At 49.8% G+C, this 22,626-nt stretch overlaps 1 protein-coding gene across 3 annotated transcripts in view; it reads right to left on the reverse strand.

The window, feature by feature from the left end:
* The window catches only part of Elavl3 (ELAV like RNA binding protein 3), a 36,212-nt gene extending 15,699 nt beyond the window's left edge, over positions 1 to 20,513 (reverse strand). For 2 of the 3 annotated variants that reach the window (XM_029482044.2, XM_021172240.2), the window contains exons 1-3: positions 20,102 to 20,513; positions 4,340 to 4,559; positions 4,011 to 4,114 (exon numbers count right to left, since the gene is read on the reverse strand). In XM_029482044.2, coding sequence (XP_029337904.1) covers positions 4,011 to 4,114; positions 4,340 to 4,559; positions 20,102 to 20,110 — 333 coding nt within the window. In that variant the 5' untranslated portion in view covers positions 20,111 to 20,513. The remainder of the gene's footprint in view (positions 1 to 4,010; positions 4,115 to 4,339; positions 4,560 to 20,101) is intronic. The other variant, XM_029482043.2, reaches the window with a different exon arrangement.
* Positions 20,514 to 22,626: the final 2,113 nt, after the last annotated feature.

Raw genomic sequence — 22,626 nt, forward strand, 5'->3', positions numbered from 1 at the left:
GCGCCTCCCATGTGTGCTTTGCAGCCAACCTTGAGCTGTAGAGCAAGCACCTGATACAAATGGATGGAGCGTCCACACTGCACCTGAGCTTGCTCATGTCTGACTTTAGTATCTTCTTAGTTGTGAACCTCTGGTATCACCTGACACTTGCTGAGGACAGGTAACAACAGACTTTCAGAGAGCTTCCCCAACGTCATCTCTGTAACCCACCATTTGTTATGGGATGGTGGCTCAGGATGTCACCGTGTCCTCCTGCCCAGTCTCTGAAAAAAGGTTTTATTAAACAGATGACATAAAGCTTCCCTCCGAGTGTTTTGCAGATTTAGAAAACCATCATAGTCAAGTGCTGGTGCACACTTTTAATCCCAGCGCTCAGGAGGCAGAGGCAGGAGGATCTCTGTGAGTTCGGGGCCAGCCTGGTCTACAGAGTGAGTTCCAGGACAGTCAGCCAGGGCTACACAGAGAAGCCCTGCCTCAAAACAAAGAAGAAGAAAAATCAGAGCCACAGCTTAGGGGGCCAGGGAAGCCCCCTGTGGCCCCACAAACCATAAAAACTATTGCTACTGCAGTTGGCTGTATGTCTGAACTTGAAGGTCACACCCTCTTGTTGAGGACAGAGCAAGTGTGAATGTGCGTGCTTTGATTGTAGGATTCAGGAAAATAAAGCTGGGACTGAAGGGAACAAACCCCACCCCCACCCCGACCTGCTCCTGGCTTTTGTAGTGCCAGAAGGAGCCATGTGCAGGCTGTCGGTGAAGAACTGCCACCAACATTCCTGCATGCGGTCATATGCGGACAGCACCTCCTTGTGCCCGCTTGTGCCACAGTGGCTCTCTGGTCCTGGGTGAGACCAATAGCCTTCCAATTGGACCTAAGGCCGTTCCAAAAGAGAGTTCCTATCGGATACTAGAAGCCAGGACAAAAACTTTTGCCTGAGGAGGTTATAGGTCCCAACGGGGAAGCAACTTGTATGTTTTTTTCTAGCTCAGTGGTTCTCGACCTGTAGGTGGTGACCTCTTTGGGGGTCGAATATCAGATATTCTGCATATCAGATATTTACATTACGACTCGGTGACAAAATTACAGTTATGAAGTAGCAAGAAAACAATGATATTTTGGGGTCACCACAACATGAAGAAACGTTATTAAAAGGTCACAGTGCTAGGAAGGCTGAGAACCTCTGTTCTTGTCAAACTGCCTTCTAAGCGTGTGTTTACACCCATGGATCACCTTCATCAGCCCCAACTCATAACACCTGGTGAAGCTCCTGAGAACACGGGGCTGTTGCTCTGGCACGGTGGCCTACTTTTCAGCCACAGGTAGACATCTATAGTCACCTGCTCCAAGGCTCAGGGTTCATTGCAGAAAAGGGGCAGGAAGAATGGAAGAGAGGGAGGAAGGGGTGGGGTTCTGCCCAACAGTGAAACATTCCATCCTGCAGGGAAGCTCCTAGAGCAGGAAGGTAAATAACTCAACATAGTTTCAGGAAGTCCCTGAAACCGACCAGATTCACCGGCTTCTTCCTGCCAGAGTAAGTAGGAAAAGCTGAGAATCCCTGTGAGATCAGCACAACAGACTGCAAAGAACACTCTCTGGTAAGCCAAGCAGTGCGCTCCAGGTTCCCTAGCTTGTGTGAGCTGCCACCCATGCTGGGGTGTGCCTTGGTGATGTAGCTATCTTTGAGTCACTTTTGCTCCTGTAAGTACCCCTCCCCCACATCCCTGTGAGGAACCCCAAGAGGACTCATGGCTCCCCAGGTTGGACTTTGGTGGGGCTGTACTTTGGTCTGTCATGGGATGTCTGTTGGGGGTGAGTAGCCGCGCATGCTTCCTCTCCCCAGGGACAGTTTCACCATACAACAACATCTCAGCCATTACTTGCCCTGTTTTTGTTCTTCTGGGGTGTGGTGTCTGAGGGGAGGTATAGGCTACGCTCTTCATTAACTCCACACCAGGATGGGACCTGGGGCGCCCAAGTAGCTGGAAACATTTTGGCAGAAATCTGCCAGGGCACAATTTAGACATGATGGACATGATCACTGGACACAAACCCAGCTGCTACACAGTTCTGGTGAGAAAACTAGCTATGGAGTGTCATAAAGTCACTGCCATGCTTGGAATATTGGTCCTCCAGAACTACAGGAAGAAAGCAATCAGTGTTAACCCTGCACCAACCCTACAGCACACAGGGCCCACATGCCCAGCACAGGAGACACAGGCAACCACACCAAGCCACCCAAATAGCTTCTTCCAACAGACACATCCCCCAGCGTATCCTGGAAGCCACAACAGGAAGTGTAGTGTCGCATTAACATCAGGGTCTGCACACACATAGTCACTTTTTCTGTTCCTGTTTGTCTTTTGAGACAGGGTCTCACGTAGCCTAGGCTGGCTTTGAAGTTGCTATGAGACCAGAGATGATCTCCAATTTCGGATGCTCTGGTTGCCATTTCTAGAATGCTGGGATCCCAGGTTCTGTGCCCACTGTGGTGCTGGAGAGCTTTGTGCATGCTGGATTGATAGGTGTTTCTTGCAGGACTGTTACCCCAGTCCTCAACTCTTGTGCATGAGGGCATGTGCCTGTGTTGGCTAGGGTTTAACCTTAAGAGTCATTAGGAGCTGCCCACCTGTGAGGGTGGAGTGCCAGGGGTCTGCCTTGTCACCTTCTGTACTAAGTTACAGGCAAAGGACACCAAGTTTGTTTGTTTGGATAGGGTCTCATACAGCTCTGGCTGCCCTGGAGCTAGCTATGTAGACCAGGGTAGCCCCATCTCACAGAGATCTGCTTGCCTCTGAGTCTTAAGTCCTGGGATTACGGTTATGTGCCACTACCTACACTTGGCTTGTCGATTAGGGTTCTGGGAATCAAACTCAGGTCTTCAAAACAATCCAAACAATTGGGCTATCTCCCATGCACCATCCCCAGTCATTCATTTGTTTATTTCTGTGTGGTAGATGGAACTTGGAGCCTCTCCAGGCTGGGGAAGCACTCTACCACTGAGCCACACTCCCAGATCTATCCTTCAAAGTGTAATTATCCAGATCTGTCTGACAATAGTCACTTGCATACACGCTGTGTCCCATAACCAGAGTCATGATCCATTCCTTCGCATACCAGAAGATTCACTTGCAGGCACTAGGGTCCACCCTCACGTCCCTGGGGCTTCTGGATTAAGCTGACCCACAGAAAGGCTCATCCAGGGTTACCATCTTCCTCTTCTCCTCACTGGGGAGAGGAAAAGATTCCTCTGCTTCTGTTCCCATGATAAATTGGGGGCCAGATGGGCACCCTCCGCCTGGCCTCCCCAGGGGTCCTGGAGCAGATTTGAAGGGAGGAGTCCAAACACCCCCAGGCAAGTTAGAGAGGGGGGTTTCCATGGTGATTTCTCCCAAGGGAACTTTGGCTCACATGGTCCCAGCTGCAGCTGCTGAGAAGGGAGGCCATGGGGGTGGGGCATTGTATAAAGGTGGGGGAGGGGCCATTCTTGCCTGCCCCCTCCCCAGTCTCTAATTAGATTCCAGATGGCAGATGGGCCCCACCCCCTTTTCCAGGACAAAGACAGGGCGGGGGTCTCTCCATGTTGTCCTGGTCACTCTGTCCTACCTCCTGGACCTGGCAGATTCTCTATCTTTCAAAGAAAGTGTGATATGCTGTTGATAGTGCATTCTCCAGCCAGGGGAGTGGTTCAGCAGGTAAAGGCCTGGTGCCAAGGTGGCCATCTGATTTTGATCCCTGGGACCCACATGGTGAAAGGAGAAAACCAGTTCCAACAAGTTTGCTCTAATCTCCACTCATACATTGACACATGTGTGACCATGCACACACACAGGCAGAATAGTTAAATATATAAGAATCTCTCACACTGATGAATGAGGAGACAGCCCCAAGAGATAAGGCCAGGCAGCCAACAGGAAGACAAGGGACCGGACGCTTCAGGAGCAGAAGGGGATGATGGGGAGGGACAGGGACAGCAGTGAGGAGCAGGTGTCACAGAGGGTGGGGACACTCACCTTGATGGTCTTCGTCTGCAGTTTGAGGCCATTGAGGGTGTTGATGGCTTTGTCTGCATCATTGGGGTCAGAGTAGTTCACAAACCCATAGCCCAGGCTCTGCCCTGTGGGAGGGTCAGGAGAGTGACGTCCCTCGGCTGCCCGATATCCCCCAACAAACCCTGCCACTGGACAGCTTCCCACTCAGTCATCCTCCCCTTGCTGATGTGCTCCCCAGAGAGCCACTTGGCTCCAGTCATCTTGAGATATCCCACCAAGGTCACACTTGTTTTTCTGAGGCCACTTCCTCCCTGCTTCCCACCTGGGGCCACATACAGAAAGAGCCACACCTGTGATCTTATCCCGAACCAACTTGCAGGATTCAATGTCCCCGATGCTGCCGAAGAGACTCTTGAACTCGTCCTGTGTCATGTTCTGGGGTAGGTAGTTGACGATGAGGTTGGTCTTGCTGTCGTCAGTGGCTCCGTTTGTCCCAAGGAGTGGCCCGTTGGGCAGGGCCGGGCCGGCCGGCCCCCCCCCAACCTGAGACTCCATGGCCCCCAGTATCTGCTGGAGAAAACAGGTCGTACCCGCTCACCGCCCAGTCCCCATCACTGGGCTAGAGCAGGAAAGATGGGTTTGGAGATGGATTAGACATGGCTAACATGGACTTCATCGGTGGAGAGGGTAACGGTTTCCACTGGGTTTTGTTTGCTGGTCTCTCTGACTGGAGGTCCTCTGGCTCTGTAGCCCAGGCTGGCTTGAGCTCACAGAGATCCTCCTGCCTCTGCCTCCTGAATTCTAGGAGTATAGGCTCACCACCATGCCTGGCTATATTCATCTTTCTTTCTTTCTTTTTTTGGTTTTCTGAGACAGGGTTTCTCTGTGTAGCCCTGGCTGTCCTGGAATCACCACTGCCCGGCATTCGTCTCCTTTCTTTATTTTAATTATTTATGGAGCTGGAGCGACAGCTCAGCAGTAAAGGTGTTTTCATGCCAGCCTCAAGACCTGAGTTCTGTCTCCATAACCCAGTAAGACAGCCGACTGCCACATAAAGCGTCCTGTGACCCCACTAGAAGACTGTGACAAGTGTACCACACATATACACAAAACAAAATGAAAAGCTAATGCATTTTTAATCAATTGAAAAAATAAATGCTTTATACGTGTCTTACATGCTTATAATCCCAGCACTCAGGAGACCTGGGCTAAACAGTGAGAATTTGGCCTTTTTTTTTTTTTTTTTTTTTTTTTGAACATGGTTTTACATAACCCAGGCTAGTCTTAAAACTTGTTATGTAGCCAAGGTCAACTTTGAACTCCCAATTTTCCTACCTCTACCATCCAGGTGCTGGGACATAGGAGTATGCCACCACACCCCAAAGCCTGTCTCAGAACCTAACCATCATACAGTGTGTGGTCAGGGGCTACGACTCAGTGGTGGGGCCGTTGCCTAAGATGGGTGAGCCCCAGAATCTGATCCCTAGTCCACCTTGGCTGGAGTGGGTGTGCTGGGTCTTGGTCCTAGTGTGGCTGGGTTGGGAAGTCGTAGAACCTTTAAGAAATGAGACCTAGTGGGAAGTAATTAGGTCATTGGCAGGGAGTGTTTACCTTGGAAGAGACTGGTGCTCTCCAGGGACCCTGGCCAGTTCTCTCGAGGGCTGGCGAGGGCGAGGGCGGGTTGTTTGAGGGTGAAGAACAAAGCTCAGCCGTTCAGAGAGTTTGAGTTACTGTGAAGGACCAGACTCTGTCAGGCACCTCAGTCTCTAACTCTGCCTTCAGGGCAATCTGATGTCTTCTTCTGGCCTCCAGAGGTACTACACTCATATGTGCATACACATAAATAAAAACAATCTTAGAAAGAGGGAGAGGGAGAATGGAGAGGGGGGAGAAGGGAGGGGGGAGAGACTGAGACTAGGTTTTTTCAGAGAAGAGAGTGCTGGGTGGAACCCAGGCTAGCTGGAACTGGGTGTCTAAGCTGCAAGCCCCTTTAGGTTTTGTGCAGAAAGAGCATCCCATGTGCCTGGCTCTTTTGAACTCAGCAGTTTCTTCTCCTTCTTTGCTTTCCTACCCTTCAGAGTAGGGAGTTAGCACAGGCTCCCAGGGATGGCCCGTTGGCCTCCTGGATTGAGCAAGAAACCCTGCAGTTTCTCCTTTCCCACGTCTCTGCCACCCTGTGACCTAGTCAGAAGGCCTTCCAGAGGATGGCCAGATAGGCTTACCTACTTTTGGATTTTCAACCTCTAAAGCCAAGAGAGTCTGCTTTGTTGCTGACTCAGTAGCACGTGTCTGTAATCCTACCCTGGGGAAGCCGAGGCAGGACCACTGCAGCTGCTCTGGGCCAGCCTAGGCTGCACAGTGAGCCCCAACAAAGCAAACCCTCAAACCTCTCACTTTCTTTTAAAATTTCAAGTCTTTCAATTTGTTTGTTTGTTTATTTATTATATGGTATGCACTGCGTATGTGCCATGACACACATCTAATTTGTCTGTTTGTTTGTTTGTTTATTATATGGTGTGCACTGCGTGTGTGCCATGACACACATCTAATTTGTCTGTTTGTTTGTTTGTTTATTATATGGTGTGCACTGCGTGTGTGCCATGACACACATCTAATTTGTCTGTTTGTTTGTTTATTTATTATATGGTATGCACTGCGTATGTGCCATGACACACATCTAATTTGTTTGTTTGTTTGTTTGTTTATTATATGGTGTGCACTGCGTGTGTGCCATGACACACATCTAATTTGTCTGTTTGTTTGTTTGTTTATTATATGGTGTGCACTGCGTGTGTGCCATGACACACATCTGGGGCTCAGAAGAGCTTGGGAAAGTCTATTCTCTCTTCCCACCACGTGGGAGCCAGGAATCAACTCAGGTCGTCAGGCTTGGCAGCAAGCACCTTAGCCTGTTTTCTTCTCTCTCTCTCTCTCTCTCTCTCTCTCTCTCTCTCTCTCTCTCTCTCTCTCTCTTTTTCTTTTTTTTAAAGGCTGGGTTTCTCTGTATAGCCCTGGCTGTCCTGGAACTCACTTTGCAGACCAGGCTGGCCTTGAACTCAGAAATCTGCCTGCCTCTGCCTCCCGAGTGCTGGGATTAAAGGCGTGCGCCACCACGCCCGGCCCCTCTTTTCTTAATAAGTATTCAGATTCAAGTATTGTGTTATAGCAAAAGAAAGTAGACAGCTGTTCATATAAGCAAGCAAGTTCCTAAAATCAGCCTATTATTTTTAGAATAATAAAGGAAAACTTCTCTACACATAAAGTAGTCATAGCCTGTCTGGCGGGGCACACTTTTAATGCCAGCACTTGGGAGATTAGTCTATATATCAATTTCCAGATTAGCCAGAGCTACACAGTGAGACCCTGTTTTGAAGAGGGTGAGAGAAGAAAAAAGAAACAAACATCAGACAAAAAACTCAACATGTAGCCGGGCGTGGTGGCGCACGCCTTTAATCCCAGCACTTGGGAGGCAGAGGCAGGTGGATTTCTGAGGTCGAGGCCAGCCTGGTCTATAAAGTGAGTTCCAGGACAGCCAGGGCTATACAGAGAAACCCTGTCAAAAAAAAAAACAAAAAAACAAAAACCCTCGGCATGTAACAATTTCAGTAGTGTTAAAGCCAAAGCCAAGCCCTTCTCTAATGTAATTTATTTTTCTTTTCTCACTAGAAGCAATTCCCATCTTGAGTGTGTCAATATTATTTCCTTACTGCATAATTTTCCTATTAACTGTTTGCTCCCATAATTTCTCCATGATTTTGATTTGAATTTCTTTTCTTCTTCTTTTTTTTTTTTTTTTTTTTGTAAAACAGAAAACATCTGCCAAGAATGCCAGCTTTGTCCCTTCGTTTCTAGGCTGTATCTGTCACCTTTTGTGGAGATGAGGAGCTCATTGCGAGGGTTCTTACTCCTGCTGTGAAAGCAGCGCACAAGGCTGGAGAGGCACTGACTGGAAGAGGTCCTGAGTTCAAATCCCACAACTGCATGGTGGCTCACAACTATCTGTAGTGGAATCCAATGCCCTTTTCTCGTGTGACTGATGACAGCTAGAGTGTACTTATTTATAATAATAAATACATCTTTTTGTTGTTGTTGTTTTTTCAAGACAGGGTTTCTTTGTGTAGCCCTGGCTGTCCTGGAACTCACTTTGTAGACCAGCCTGGCCTTAAACTCAGAAATCCACCTGCCTCTGCCTCCCAAGTGCTGGGATTAAAGGCATGTGCCACCACTACCCGGCTTAAATAAATCTTTTTTAAAAATGGAAAAGAAATACTTAAAAAGCTATCTGGGGTGTGGTGGTGCATAATTTTGGTTTGGTTTGGTTTGGTTTGGTTTGGTTTTTCGAGACAAGGTTTCTCTGTGTAGCCCTGGCTGTCCTGAAACTCACTCTGTAGACCAGGCTGGCCTCAGATCACCACCTGTCTTGGTGGTGTACACCTTTAATCCCAGCACTGGGAAGGCAGAGGTGATGGATTTCTGTGAGTTCAATGCCATTGTGGATGCTAGGGGTGCATGGTGAGACTCTGGCTCCAAAAGGAAAAGAGGAGAGCACTGGGCAGAATGGCATTTCCGTATGGTGTGTGTGATTCCAACATGTAGGGGACAAGGCAGGAGGACCCATGTATTCAAGGCCAACTGGAGCTACACAGTGAGACCATGTATCAGAAAGCCCAGCACAGGGAGCTGGAGGGATGGATGGCTCAGGGGTTGAGAGCAGTGGTTGCTCTGCAGAGACCAGGGTTTAATTCCCAGCGCCCACTCCCAGCCATTTGCAACCGCAGCTCCAAGGAGCCTGATGCCCTCTTTTGGCGTTTATGGGCTCCCGCACATTTGGGTGCACATAAACTCACACAAGCACACACATACACATAACTACAAAATACATAAATATTTTTAAAAGCCCCAAACAAAGAGACAAATGCTTCAAATATTTCACAGGCCCATAATCAGCTTAGCTACAGATATTCTGCCCCTCGGGATGGCAAGATGGCTCAGCAGATAAATGTGCTTGTCATTAGGCCTGGCAGCTTGAGTTCGAACCCCTGGACCCACATGGTGGAAAGAGAACCCATTCTTGCAATCGTCTTTTTTTTTTTTTTAAGATTTATTTATTTATGTATATGAGTACATCATTGCTCTCTTCAGACACACCAGAATAGGGCATCAATCCCATTACAGATGGTTGTGGTTGCTGGGATTTGAACTCAGGACCTCTAGAAGAGCAGTCGGTGCTCTTAACCGCTGAGCCATCTCTCCAGTCCTGCAACCGTCTTCTTACCACCACACATGCACCATGGCACACACACACTCTCACATACAATAAATAAATACTAAACAATTTTACACTGCAGTTGAGAAATTTTTTTCTATACAAGCTTCACCCAGTTAAGGTTGTTTAGTGTGGAAGTTGGAGGTGGGTGTGGTGGCGGCACACACAGCCCCAAATCACTTGAGGAGCACAGGCCAGAGATTCAGCATAATCCTCCCCTAAACGAGAGTTCAAGGCCAGCCTGAGCTACATAAGATCCCACCTAAAAAGGTAGGGGTAGGGATGAAATGAGCCAGCAGGATGTCTCATTGGCACTTGCCTCAAAAACCTGACAGCCTGAGTTTGATCCCCAGGCCCAGGTCCCACACTGGAAGGCAAGAATCAAGTTCTGAAGTTATCCTAGGACCCTCTTCCACTCTTTAACACACACACACACACACACACTAATAATAGTACATTTTAAAGAAAGAAAAGAAAAACCCGTAATATTTTCTGCTGGGGCTGTAGCTGTAGCTCAGGGATAGTGTGCCTGCCCACCGTGAGCCAGGCTCTGTTTGACTCCCACCAGTTAAAAACAAAGAAGGATATTTTCCCCCTAGATTTCCCCTTTCAGCAGGGCTTGAGCCTGAGTTCTCATACATGCCAGGTGAGTGCATCACACTGCCTTATTTCTCTAGCCATTTTGTTTTCTTGTTGAGCCAATGTCTCTTATACTCCAAAGTAGCCCATGGTGACCTTGAACTCCTGAACCTGAGTGCTGGGATTTTGGGCAGATACCACCACAGCACACTAGGCAAGCACTCTATCAACAGAGCTGTGTCCCAGCCTTCACTTAGGCTCTGATATGGACCTTGTTAAGCTGTCTGGTGTCCTCAATCTTGCAAATTCTCAAACTCCCAAGTAGCTAGGATCAAAACCATGCTTCCCAATGCCTGCCTGCCACGGCTTTGAAGAATCATATTGAATTTTATTGAATCATTTTCTGCAGCTATTGAAGTTTTTGGGGGTAAAGGTGGCTTTTTTGAGACAGGGCTTTGCTATGTAGCCCTAGAAGGCATGGAGCTAACACATTTATTTTTATTCTGTTTAGATTTATTTTTATTTTTAATTATGTGTTTGTGTGTGGGTGTGTGAGTGCAGATGCCAGCAGAGGTCAGCGATCTCCTGGAGCTGGAGTCAGAGGCAGGTGTGAGACATGGGTGCTAGAACTTGGGTTCCCTGTAAGAGCTGTAAGTGCTTTTAACTCCTAAGCCACGAGTCAGGCACCTCACCCCTCTCTCTGTGCCATGCTGGTCTGTCTCTTTTCCAGACAGGGATTCTCTGTGATCAGTTTGTAACTCTCTCTAGACCAGACTGGCCTCTAACTCACAGAAATTCACCTGCCTCTGCTCCCAAGCAGTGGGATTGAAGGTGTGTGACAAGCCAGGCTTGGTATGTCTTTAACCCCGGCACTCATGAGGCAGAGGCAGCAGAAACCCTGAGTTTGAGGGCAGCCTGGTCTACAGAGTGAGTTCCAGGACAGCCAGGGTTACACAGAGAAATTCTGTCTTGAAAAACCAAAAGCAACCAAATGAAAGGTATGGGTAGCCAAACTTAGATTTTTTTACCCCTGTTTTGAGGCAGGATTTCAAGTACAGAAGACTGACCTGGAGCTCAGTATACAGCCAAGGATGACCTTGAACTCCTAATACTGCAGCCCCATCTCCTGATGCTGGGATAACAACTCCACTGGCCTTGAACTTGTGATCTTCCTGGTTCAGTCCCCCAGAGCTGTGATTCTAAGCCTGGACCACCACACCTAGTCTACTAAATATTTATGTTTAATAGAGTAGTGCTATGGATTATGTTCATTGATTTTCAAGCATCAAACCACGTACCCTAGGAAAACAAAGCTGGTCATGGATGCTTCTAAACATTTATTTTATTAAAGTTTGGAGTGAGGATGTTGGCAAACGTGTTTCATCCCAGCATTCAGAAGCAGAGTTCCAGGCCAGCCAGGGTCAATAGTAATGCCCTACCTCAAATATTCTTCTAACCACATTTTATTTATTGATTTTTTAAATTTGTATTATTTTATTTACTCACTTGTAATAAGAATATTTGTGTGGGTGCACGCACACCCTGACTTATGTGATGGTCAGAAGACAACTTGGAATTGACTCTCTCCTTCTACCATGTGGGTCCTGAGGATTGAGCTCAGGTCAGCTTGCTTGACAGCAAGCATTTGTTGAGCCATTGCTCTGACCTGGTCATGCATATTGTAACTGTATTTGTTTGCATTGCTTAATGTAGTTTGGTGGTTTTTATCTGTTTACTGGGATCTGGGAATTGAACCCAGAGCCTCACACTCAGGCAAGTGTGAGCCCCGCCCCTTCCACTCAGCCCCGCCCCCTCCATGCAGCACTTTTATTTATTTAGTTAGTTAGTTAGTTTTTCTAGACAAGGTTTCTCTGTATAGCCCTGGCTGTCCTGGACTCACTCTGTAGACCAGGCTGGCCTCGAACTCAGAAATCTGCCTGCCTCTACCTCCCAAGTACTGGGATTAAAGGCGTGTGCCACCACCGCCCAGCGACTCAGCACTTCTTAAGCTTATATTCACTATATAACTCAGCTTGATACTTAACAAGTGTGTCCAGGCTTGACACTAGAACACGATGTTGCTCTCTATAAAGTTCACACTGTAAAACCACACAATCATTTACAAAATGTGCCCCTCAAAATATCATGTTTATTTGGAGGCAGGACCTCAAAGTGAAGACCTAGTTGCCCTTGATCACAGAGATTCACCTGCCTTGGCCTCCAGAATCCTGGGATTAATTGTGTGTGTCTGAATGTCAGGCAGAATCTGTGTTTAGCAGGGTAATGGTTTTGTGCTGGGTCAGCTTTGAAGCTCCTATAGCTACCCCACCTAGAAACAGGTTCTAATTCTGTTAAGACAGGTGAGAACTCAGGCTCAGAGATGGCAAGGAACCTGCTGAGTCACACAGCATCAGCTGGCACTAGACCTCAAATGCAGGTCTCTCTGCACTGGAGAATAAGTTAGTATTCTCTCTGAGAGATGACAGTCACTAAGGCTGGCTTGGCTTCGACACTCAGTTGATGTCTTTGAACGCATCCCTTATATTCTTGAGGCTCCGTTGTACCTTATAGCAAAATCAAGACAGCTGGAGAGATGGCTCAGCTGCTCTCCCATAGGACGGACCAGGGTTTGATTCCCAGCAGTCACATGGTGGCTCATGACCATCTGTAGCTCCAGTCCTGGGGATCAGACACCTTCCGGCCCCAAGGCACTGCACTCAGATGATACAATCACCCTTACACTTAAAAACGGAAAACAAACCAAAACAACCCAAAGCGGTTGGTAGTGACTCTGAAGGGTGGGCTGTGTTATGGGCCTTGGGAAACTAGGTGTCACTGTGGCTGGAAAGAGTGCTGGAATCTCTATTGGTAGTGTCTGCCATGCCCTAAAGTAACCAGTACTGCCTCCAGCTCTTCTGGGCTATGGTGGATAGAGAGGAGGCTGCAAGATGGTTCCGGTTCGGCGCAGGCAAAGGTGCTTGTTGCCAAACTTAACGACCTGAGTTCGACCCCCAGGGCCCATAGATAAGGGAGAACTGACTCCTGGAAGCTGTCCTCTGACCTCCACGCGCTTATACTAATGTACACCCATGTCAGATACATGTAAATAAATAAAAGAAAGGAAAGGAGAGCCTAATGAGCATAGTAAAAAATGCCTTTTAGACAGGTAAGAGCAGCTTTAGGAGCCCAGCGACACCAAGGCTGCACGTCATACCCAGAACCCAGGGACATCCTCACTCAGGATAACCCAGACACAGTCCTCGAACCCCATGTTGCCTACTGGACATGGATCAGCAGAGACCAACAGCAGTCAATACTCTGCCCTGCACATCTGGGGAGACACCTCCTTGATCTGCCCTGTGGATGGAGAGTCTCCCCAGGATCCTGACCCTTGAATCAGAGATTTCTGTTAGAGACTGGACCTGACCTTCAGCTAAGACAGGGCCGACAGACGAGGAGCCTTGGGGAGACAGGCCTAGGACTATAGTTAGGAATTTAGAGTGTGAGCCTTATGTGATGATCCTCAGCATATGAGATACAACTTTTGTTATACCAACTGCGTGAATTAACCTGGCTCTCAATAGAGAAAGTATGGGTTTAAAAATCACCAAAGTTTGAGTGGAGATACAGTTCAGGGCACAGTGCTTTCCCAGCATGTGAGGCAGTGGTTTTAGGGCCTAGGACTGAAAAGCAGGAGAGGGACTTTTGTAATAATATCCTGGTGTGTTGGTTAATGCCTCTAATTCCTGTCGCCTTAGGTGATCTTCAGGAAGATCGCTACTACAGCTCAAGACCAGCATGGGTTACAGTGAGCTGTGCATCAAAAACCAGTGGAGGTTGGTAGCTTATGCCTCTTACCACAACACTAGGCAGCTGAACACAGGATGATCACAAGTTCAAGGCTAGCCTGGACTACAAGAGTGTGTTTCAAAAAAAAATAAAATGAACTGGGTATGTTGGCATGTACCTTTAATCCCAGTACCTGGTTGGCAGAGGCAGGCAGATCTCTGTGAGTTAGAGGATAACCTGGTCTACACAGAAAGTTCTAGGCAAACAAAAACAAAAACGGGACCAACAAGATATCTTAGAGCATCGATCCCCATGGGTCCCATGAAATGGCATCAGGGCTTAGGCCGTTCCCAGATGGGCGTGCAAATCTGCAGTGATCCAGTCCCTTGGTGGCATCTATACTTGCAACCCAGAGGCCCAACTCAGTGTGGTCAGGTTATAGAGGAAACTTGGGAATTCCTTTTTTATTTGAGGTCAGGGCATCTACATGGAGCCTGAAGACCTGAGTTCTCTTCCTGGGGCCCACATAGAGGGAGACCCGGTGCTTCAAGTTCTCTGAATCCTGCATACATACTGTGGCAGGTACCAAGGTGTGCACACAAACACTCCCCAACTCCCCTCACAGTCAACAAATAAAAATAGAAATGAGATGTTTGCCCAAGCTATCTATGCATAGTGGCTCACGCACAATCCTAGCACTTGAGAAGCTGAGGCAGGAGTATGGGAAATTTGCCTCAAAGCCAGCATGGTAGACACATCAAGGCCCTACCACTCCAAAAAAAAAAAAAAAAAAAAAATGCTGGGCATGGTGGTAGCACACACCTTTAACTCCAGACCTAGGCAGGCAGAAGCAGGTGAATCTCGGAGAGCTTGAGGCCAGCCTAGTCCACATGTCACATTCCAGATAAAACTACAAAATGAAACCATGTTTCAAAAAGCAAAGCCCATATCATGCAGCAGGAAAGTGGTAGCTGAAGGGCTGGAGGGCAGTCACTTCCACCAGACAGCCTATAACTGACCTCCAGGTCAGTGTTTTCATTGCCTTTTTCTGGTCTCTGTACTACCACCAGGCACATACATGTACATAAACATGCATACAGCCGGGCGTGGTGGCGCACGCCTTTAATCCCAGCACTCGGGAGGCAGAGGCAGGCGGATTTCTGAGTTCGAGGCCAGCCTGGTCTACAAAGTGAGCTCCAGGACAGCCAGAGCTATAAAGAGAAACCCTGTCTCGAAAAACCAAAAAAAAAAAAAAAAAAAACATGCATACAGTCAACACACACACACACACACACACACACACACGATAGATAAATCTTTAAAAACAAATGCTTGATGGGGCAGTAAGGTGGCTGAGTGGGTAAAGGCATTCATGTAGTCTTAGGACCAGAGTTTCACCTTGGCATTGTGTAAAGGTGGACGGAAAGAACAGACCATCATCCTCTGACCTTCACACTCACACACACACACACACACACACACTATACACACATACAGTCACACATACACACACAACACACACACAGACACACACACAGAGAGACACACACACATTCACATGCACACTAATAAAATAATTTTCTTGATTGTGGTGGGTGAGGGAGCTGAGCATCCTTGCCAACCACGTACGACTGGCACTAGCTCGCACTATCCAGATGTGCATCCTCAGATATGCTGCCTAAAGCTTCTGAGACCCTCTTGTCCACACTGCTGAAGCTCAGATGACAGCGTGCAGCAGCCTGGGGAAGCACTGAGTCCAGTCAGCAGTGTCTGCTATGGGCTCCGTAGATTTCTAAGGTTCTTAGCCTCTGCCTTGCTCAGCACAGTGTTATTTAGAACGCTCTACCTCGGTGAGCACAGATCCCAGTACAACTCACAAGGGCTTTCTCTCTGCTATGCCTCAGTCCTGAATTCAGGTGGTCAGGCTCGGTGGCAAGTGTCTTTACTTGCTGAGCCTTCTCTCTCCTGGTCCCTGACCTTGAATGTCCAAGCCTACTATCTCCACCCTGCACAGGCTGGGATTTCCAGGCATGCCTAGTTTGAGTGAGCTGGGAGTCCATTCCAGACTTTCTGGTATGCTGAGAAGCAGTCTCCCAGCCGAATCACAGATCCTGCCCTTATGGTGGCTCCTGAGTTCTTGGTTTAAAATGTCTGGACCTGGGGGTGGGGACAGCGCTTGGGATGTAAACAAAGAAATGAATAAATTGTAAAAGGGTCAACCTTGGGTGTAGCTGTGGAGACAGTTGTGTGCCATTGAGCATAGCGGCCTTTCTGTCTTCTAGAAAGGTTGGCACATTGTGCCGGGCGTGGTGGCGCACGCCTTTAATCCCAGCACTCGGGAGGCTGAGGCAGGCGGATTTCTGAGTTCGAGGCCAGCCTGGTCTACAAAGTGAGTTCCAGGACAGCCAGGGCTACACAGAGAAACCCTGTCTCGAAAAACCAAAAAAAAAAAAAAAAAAAAAAAAAATAGAAAGGTTGGCACAGGCTGGGCGTAGTTCAGTGGTGGGAGCTCTTGTCTCACATGTGCAAAGCCCTGGGCATCCGGGTATAATAGGGTGAAGGGACAGGAATCAGAGAGAGTCAACTCTGACCTCTAAGTCAGCTGAAAGTGACTGCCTACTGTGATCCTCTCAGAGTCATACAAAGCCACATGTAGTCTCTAAAGGAACATGTTCTGCATTGATTAAATCCCAGGCTTATTAGCAATGTCTGCCATGGGCATAGCTGTCAGACAGTGAACACTGCAAGGTCTGCAGTCAGGTTCCCTGTTAGTGTTACTATATCAGTAGCATAGCTGTGTTCTGAGAGACTGCTCTCCTGCTCTTGTTTGTCTGATTAATTGTTTTGTCTTTTAGTACCAGGAATTGAACTTGGGGCCTCACTCATACTAGACAGGCACTCTACCACCGAGCCCTCTACACAGTTTTTTTTCATGAGAAACTTCTAGAAATCCTCCCAACACGGAACATTATGAGTGTCTTTTCTCCACTGAACACAGGGATTGCACGGGGTGAAAAGGCAGAGCAGACACTCAAACCCAGGGTTCATCAGATAAAGTAGCTTGCCACCAAGAACTTGAGTTTGACACCTGGAATCCACACAGGAGAGAGCCAAATCCTGCAAGTTGTCCTCTGATCTTCACACAGAAATAAACTAATTTAAAAGTGTAATAAAAGTTAAAAATAAAGCCCAGGATCAAAGGACGAAAGGCCAATAATAGTAACAGCAGCCAGGACAGCATAACTGGCAGAGCAGAACACCTGGGTTTGAGCCCCAGCAGTACAAAACCAAACCAAAACGAAAAACACCACAAAGCAAAACAAAACAAAACAAAACTAGCAAGCCAAGACTGTAGCCCATGCCGGTAATTCCTGGAACCTTGGAACCTGATACAGAACAATATCTGTCTTCCAAACAACAAAATGGAATCAAAAGATAAGCAAACGTCCCAGGAGAGCAAAGCATCGCTGTGTGCCTGCTGGTCACTGGGCTCTGGGCTTAGCTGTGTGTGGGGACGAGACTGGGAACTGAACATAAGACGCTGTGCACGCTAGGCACTCTGTGCCTTCACTGTCAGAAGTGAAGCCCTACTGTGTGACAGGCACTGAGCATATGGAGTTTGGATTTTTGTTTTATTTCGAGACAGGGTCTCGTTTTGTAGACCTGGCTGTCCTGGAACTCACCAGGCTGGACTTGAAGTGGTAGACATCCACTGGCCTCTGCCTCCCAAGTGCTGAGATCAAAGGCAATGTGTCACCACGCCCAGCTACATGTTTTTAGACTTTCAGAGCTATATAGAAAAGTGGAGAGCAGCCAGGCGTGGTGGCCCACGCCTTTAATCCCAGCACTCGGGAGGCAGAGGCAGGTGAATTTCTGAGTTCGAGGCCAGCCTGGTCTACAAAGTGAGTTCCAGGACAGCCAGGGCTATACAGAGAAACCCTGTCTCAAAAAAACCAAAAAAAAAAAAAAAAAAAAAAAAGAAAAGAAAAGAAAAGAAAAGAAAAGTGGAGAGCATTTGTTCCATTTCTTAGTGAGGAGTTTAGTGTTTGCTCTGGCGCCTACACAGGCCTGTGTGTGTGTGCGCGTGTGTGCTCCTGCACCTGTGTGGAGATGTAAGGACAACTTTGGGAGTTGGTTCTTTCCCTCCATCCGTGTGTTCCAGGGATGCAACTCAGGTTGGTCCAGTTGGTTGCAAGCACCTGCGGAGCCATATTGCCAGCCTTGAGTCAGCATGACACCTGACTCAACCCCAGCGTCTATGGAGTTACCTGGCAGCCATCCTGCCCACTTTAAGGACACTGGGGGATACCAGGCTGTGCTAGTTCTGAGGGGTTCACTGCCCAGCCTGCGCTTCTCTCACCACTTCTCTCGCCTTGCCGTGCGCCAGCTTAGCTGGGCAGGGCCGGGTGTTCATTTCACAGCTGAACCAACTGAGCCGCCTAAGCCGATAATGGGGATGGGATTGGCAGAAGCCACACCCGTCCTGCCCTGATCCAGGACAGAAAGGAGGGGGACAGGAGAGGCAAGGCTGACTGATGGGGACCTTCTCTCCATCCTTCTCCGGCTCCTCCTGTGGGCCTGTTTCCCACTCTAAGCTTAAACGTCCCCCTCACTCTTTCTCTTTTCCCCCACCCCCAGACTCCCTCTTTGTAACTGCCCTTACTCCCAATCACACACAGCTGAAGTAGGAATTTGTCAGCAACACACCTAAAGCTACTTGCTCCTCAGACCCCCTTGGCCTCCAGCTGGGCCTCTGGCCTCCAGTCACAGTGACAGATGCCGGGATACTGGTGACAATAGGGCTTTGAGTGGCTAAGCACAGCAAATCAGGACCACCACGTGGTGCAGACCGAACCTTGTATTTCTGAGCCCTTTTCCTTCTACTTCTAATCTACGAGGGGCCCCACTGAATCCGGCATCCCCTCACTTCCTCCTGGTCTATCCTCAAGGCATCCCTTCTTGAGTGTCCCCACCACCACCAGTGGTAATTCCAGGCCTCCAAGGGTCTCCAGGCCCTGCTGTAACCTTTGACCACACCCTCTTATCTTTTCAAACAGAACAACAGATGAGGGAAGTCTTGGAGGTATATTGTAGGGTTTCTGAGAGTCTCCAGGAGGCTACATTCCTAGTCTCAGACCTGGATGAACACCTTGAGGCCCAGAGATGGTAAGAAAATAGCCTGAGGTCACACAGCAAGCTGAGCCCTTGGGAAGGCATGGGGAGGAGGTGGTCCTTTCTTAAAGCCAGGTGGCCTAGTGCCAGGGCCCAGGAGAGAGGAGACTCAAGATGGACTACTGAGCTTCCCGCCCCCCACCGTGCACACCACGACTCGAAAAGGAGGCCGGGAACAACACTTGGTGTTCAGAGACACACAGGAAGAGATCTCCGAAGACGGAAAAGGTAGGCTGGGCGCGGGGACCAGACAAAGGACGCTCGGCGGCGCGGGGAGCTAGTCGCTCAGGGAGGCGGGGGTGGAGCCAGGGTGCGGTGAGCACTGGCCAGCCCCGCCCCGGGACACGCCCGGGCTGCGGGGTGGAGGTCCTGGGGCTCGCTTGAGGCCAGGTCCAGGGGGCCTAGGGGCGGGGCCTAGATGGGCGTGGCACGACAGGGCGTGGCATGTCGGGCGGGGCCGTGAGTTCGGGAGCTGACCAGCTCCGAGGCTGCTGAAAGCAACCGTGCGCCGGCCGGGCGGCCCGATTTGCGGGCGCGTTCAAGGTCACCCTGCGGCCCGGAGCCCTGACCGGGGAGGGCGCGTGCAGTAGGCCCTATGGAGTACTGCTGCAGCCCCGGACGCCCTCACCCGGAGGCAGCGGCCGGGGAACGGGGACCCCCCTCCCGCACTATCCCCCCCCCCCCCGCAGCCCCAAGGCCCCGCGCGAGGCTACGGCCGGGCGGAGAAACAAAGGGATCACGGCGGCCGCCGCGAGGCCTCAGGGCGCCCCCTCCTCTTCCCCTCCCCGCTTGCCGCAAGGTCGACGGGGTTCGAGGACGAAGATGCCCGCCTCTCGGGTGCGGCTCGGGCCTAGAGCAGCGCGATCCGACGCCACCCCGCCTCTCCATCTCCCCTCCCCCCAAAAAAGCTCTCAGAGAAGGCCGAGTGGCGTTACCCGGACCAACAGTGGGCGATCGTGGCCCTCGTCCTCCTGGGCGGCCTGCGGGTCTGGGCCTGGGATGCTGGAAGCATCCTCCGCCGCCGCGGCCCCTCCCCCACAGCCTTCCAGTGAAGAGCCACAAGGACCACCGGGTGGCCGAGGGCACCCTGTATACAGCCTGGCTCTCCAAAGTCTCTCGAACCAGGCTCCACTCCCCAAAACTCCGGATGCGGCTCTGGCCACTCTCAGGCCCGAGGCGCGGTACTACCCCCCCCCCCCCAGGCCTAGCTAGGCCTGGTCCTACCCCCCCACCCTCCGCGTTTCCGTGGAGCCAGCCTCCGCCCCTCCCTCCCGTGTTCGTCTCGCGGCGACAAGGGAGTACCTACAGTGACCATTCTTGTGTGCCCGGCGGGCGCGGTCCGTATCGAGGGCGGCTCCGGGGGTCGTGCACTCCTAGGGGGGCGCCTGGTGCTCACGCCGGGGTCCCGCCCGGGCGTCTGCGTCTGCGGCCGCTGCAGAGGAGGAGATGGAGGCGGCGGCGCCCTCGAAGGCCGGGAACTGACCCGAGCCTGGGGCGCGCTTCGACGGCCAGACCCCCAGCGGCAGGTGGATGGAGGGAGCGGGCGCGCAGTGGAGGGTGCCCGGAGCGCGGCCCCGCCGGGCCTGAAGAAGTCGCTCTTTCTGTGACTGAGATCTCGGCAGCTCTGCCTTCTGCGGCGGGCCCTCTGTCCGGCCTGTCCCGTGCCGGGTGATGGGTCCTCTCCTCTCGCCCGCCCTCCCTCCCTCCCACCGGCCCGCGCTGCGCGCTCCGCGCTCTGGGTCGCACTGCCGCCGCCCCCAGCCCTTTATAGCGGCAGCTGCCAGCGCCGGCGTCGCTTATTGGCTGAGACGGTGGGTCTCCGCCTCCTCCCGGCTCCCGACGGCGCGGCAGGTGGAAGCGAGTGTGGGCCTAGACTCTGCGTGCCGAAAGAGAATAGGATGAGGCATCAGATCTTGGCTCTTTCTTGCCTGCGGACTCTGACTCTAGTCTTGACACAACTCTCGAGTATTACTTTAGCTTTGCAGGATAAAAAACAGCCTTCGGTGACCCAAACACAACCGGGGGTGCATGGGTGATGTCTGGGAGGGCTGGGAAAGGGCAAAGACTCAGACCCGGGCTGCTAGATCCCAGGTGAATAGTTTTTGTCTCCACATGGCCTCTGGTGATATTAGAATACCAGGTGGGTTGAGCCAGGAAGGTAGTTTGAGTCTAGCATGGGCTACACAGCACTTTAAGCTGATCTGGGCTACACAGCAAACTTTAGGCTGTTGTGTGCTGCTTAAGAGACCCTGGTTTTTTTTTTTTTTTTTTTTTTTTTTAGTAAAGAACAAAGAAAAGAAAAACTAAACAAAAAACCCAAACCAAACCAAGCCAACCAACCAATCAAACACAAAACAAAAATAAGGTGAGCACGATGTATGGCCAACTTTAGAAGATAGAATGATCGAGAGTTCAAAGCCAGCCTGGGTTACATAAGACCCGTTCTCAAAAATAAACAAAACAAAACAAAACAAAACAGAAGGCTGCAGGAAGCTGGAAAGATAGCTCAGCACGAAAAGGTTCTTGCCATACAGGCCTGGAAATCTGATGTTTGTTTGTTTGTTTGTTTTTTGAGACAGGGTTCCTCTGTGTAGCACTGATTGTCCTGGAACTTCCTTGATAGGCCAGGGTGGCCTCCAGCTCAGGTATCCATCTGCCTCTCCCAAGTGTTGGAATGAAAGATATGTGCCACCATTCTAGGTAATGACCTGAGTGTGATCCCCTGAACCCATGTAAAGGAAGAAAGAGAGAATCAACTCTACACGGTACACACACACACACACACACAAACAAATAGTAATAACTTTAAAAAAAGTGGGTTGAGGATTGGTTCAGTTACTAGCCCACATGAAACCCCAGATTCGATCCCTAGCACCACATAAACAAGCCTGGAATCACAACACTGGGGGTGCTGAGGCAAAAGGGTCGAATCTTAAAGTCAGGGTCAGTTATGTAGTGAATTCCAGGCCAGCCTGGGCTACATAGACCTTGTAGCAAAATGAACAAAAAACAAACAAGAATAGCAACAGAAAAAAAAAAAAAAAAAGAAAGAAAGAAAGGAAAAGTGGCAGCGAGGAAGTGATTGAGCGTTTAGGGTGGTCTTTATCATCCTTGGAAGGACACACATTGTGTTGGTTTTAAGTGTGCCAAGTACTCTAGACCTCAGAATGTGGGCGCTAGCACCTTTTCTGTCAGGGGGACATCACACTGCTCCGAAGCAGGTGAAGAGGTTTGTGCTAAAGGTTCGGTATGATAGATCCCCATTAGCCTCACACAGCTCAAGAGGTCATAAATAGACATCCAAACTTGGAGAAGCAAGACTTGGGAGTCGTACTGACTGTTTGGCTTTTTGGGCGTGTGATTGGTTGTTCTGTGAAAGCACGCTTTTTAATTTTTTATTATTTTATTTTTTTAATTTTTTTTTTTTTTATTTTTTAAAGGAGGTTGGAGTGGCAGCACCTCCTTTAGTGTTTAGAACATTTGCTGGAGCGGGATGGGGGGGCTCACGCAAGGCTTCAGCACCACAGACAGCGGTCTGACAGGGTGGGAAAGTGGGAAAGAGCTGCTGGGAGCAGCCAGAATCACAAGACCTAGCCTAACCTCATCCTTTTTGTTTTGTTTTGTTTTAATTAACATTTGTGTGTGTGTGTGTGTGTGTGTGTGCGCGCGCGTGCGCGCGCGCGAGTACATGCACGCGTGTCATGGTGCATGAGTGTGGGTCAGAGGACAATTTTCAGGATTTTGGTCTCTTCTTCCAAGATGTGGCGCCCTGGAATCGAACTCAGCCGAACTCAGCCAATCTTGGGAGGGTGGTGGGTAGACGCCTTTACC

The sequence above is a fragment of the Mus caroli genome, unplaced genomic scaffold, assembly GCF_978045245.1.
Source record: "Mus caroli unplaced genomic scaffold, Mus_caroli_1 scaffold_11, whole genome shotgun sequence".
Classification (NCBI taxonomy): Eukaryota; Metazoa; Chordata; class Mammalia; order Rodentia; family Muridae; genus Mus; species Mus caroli.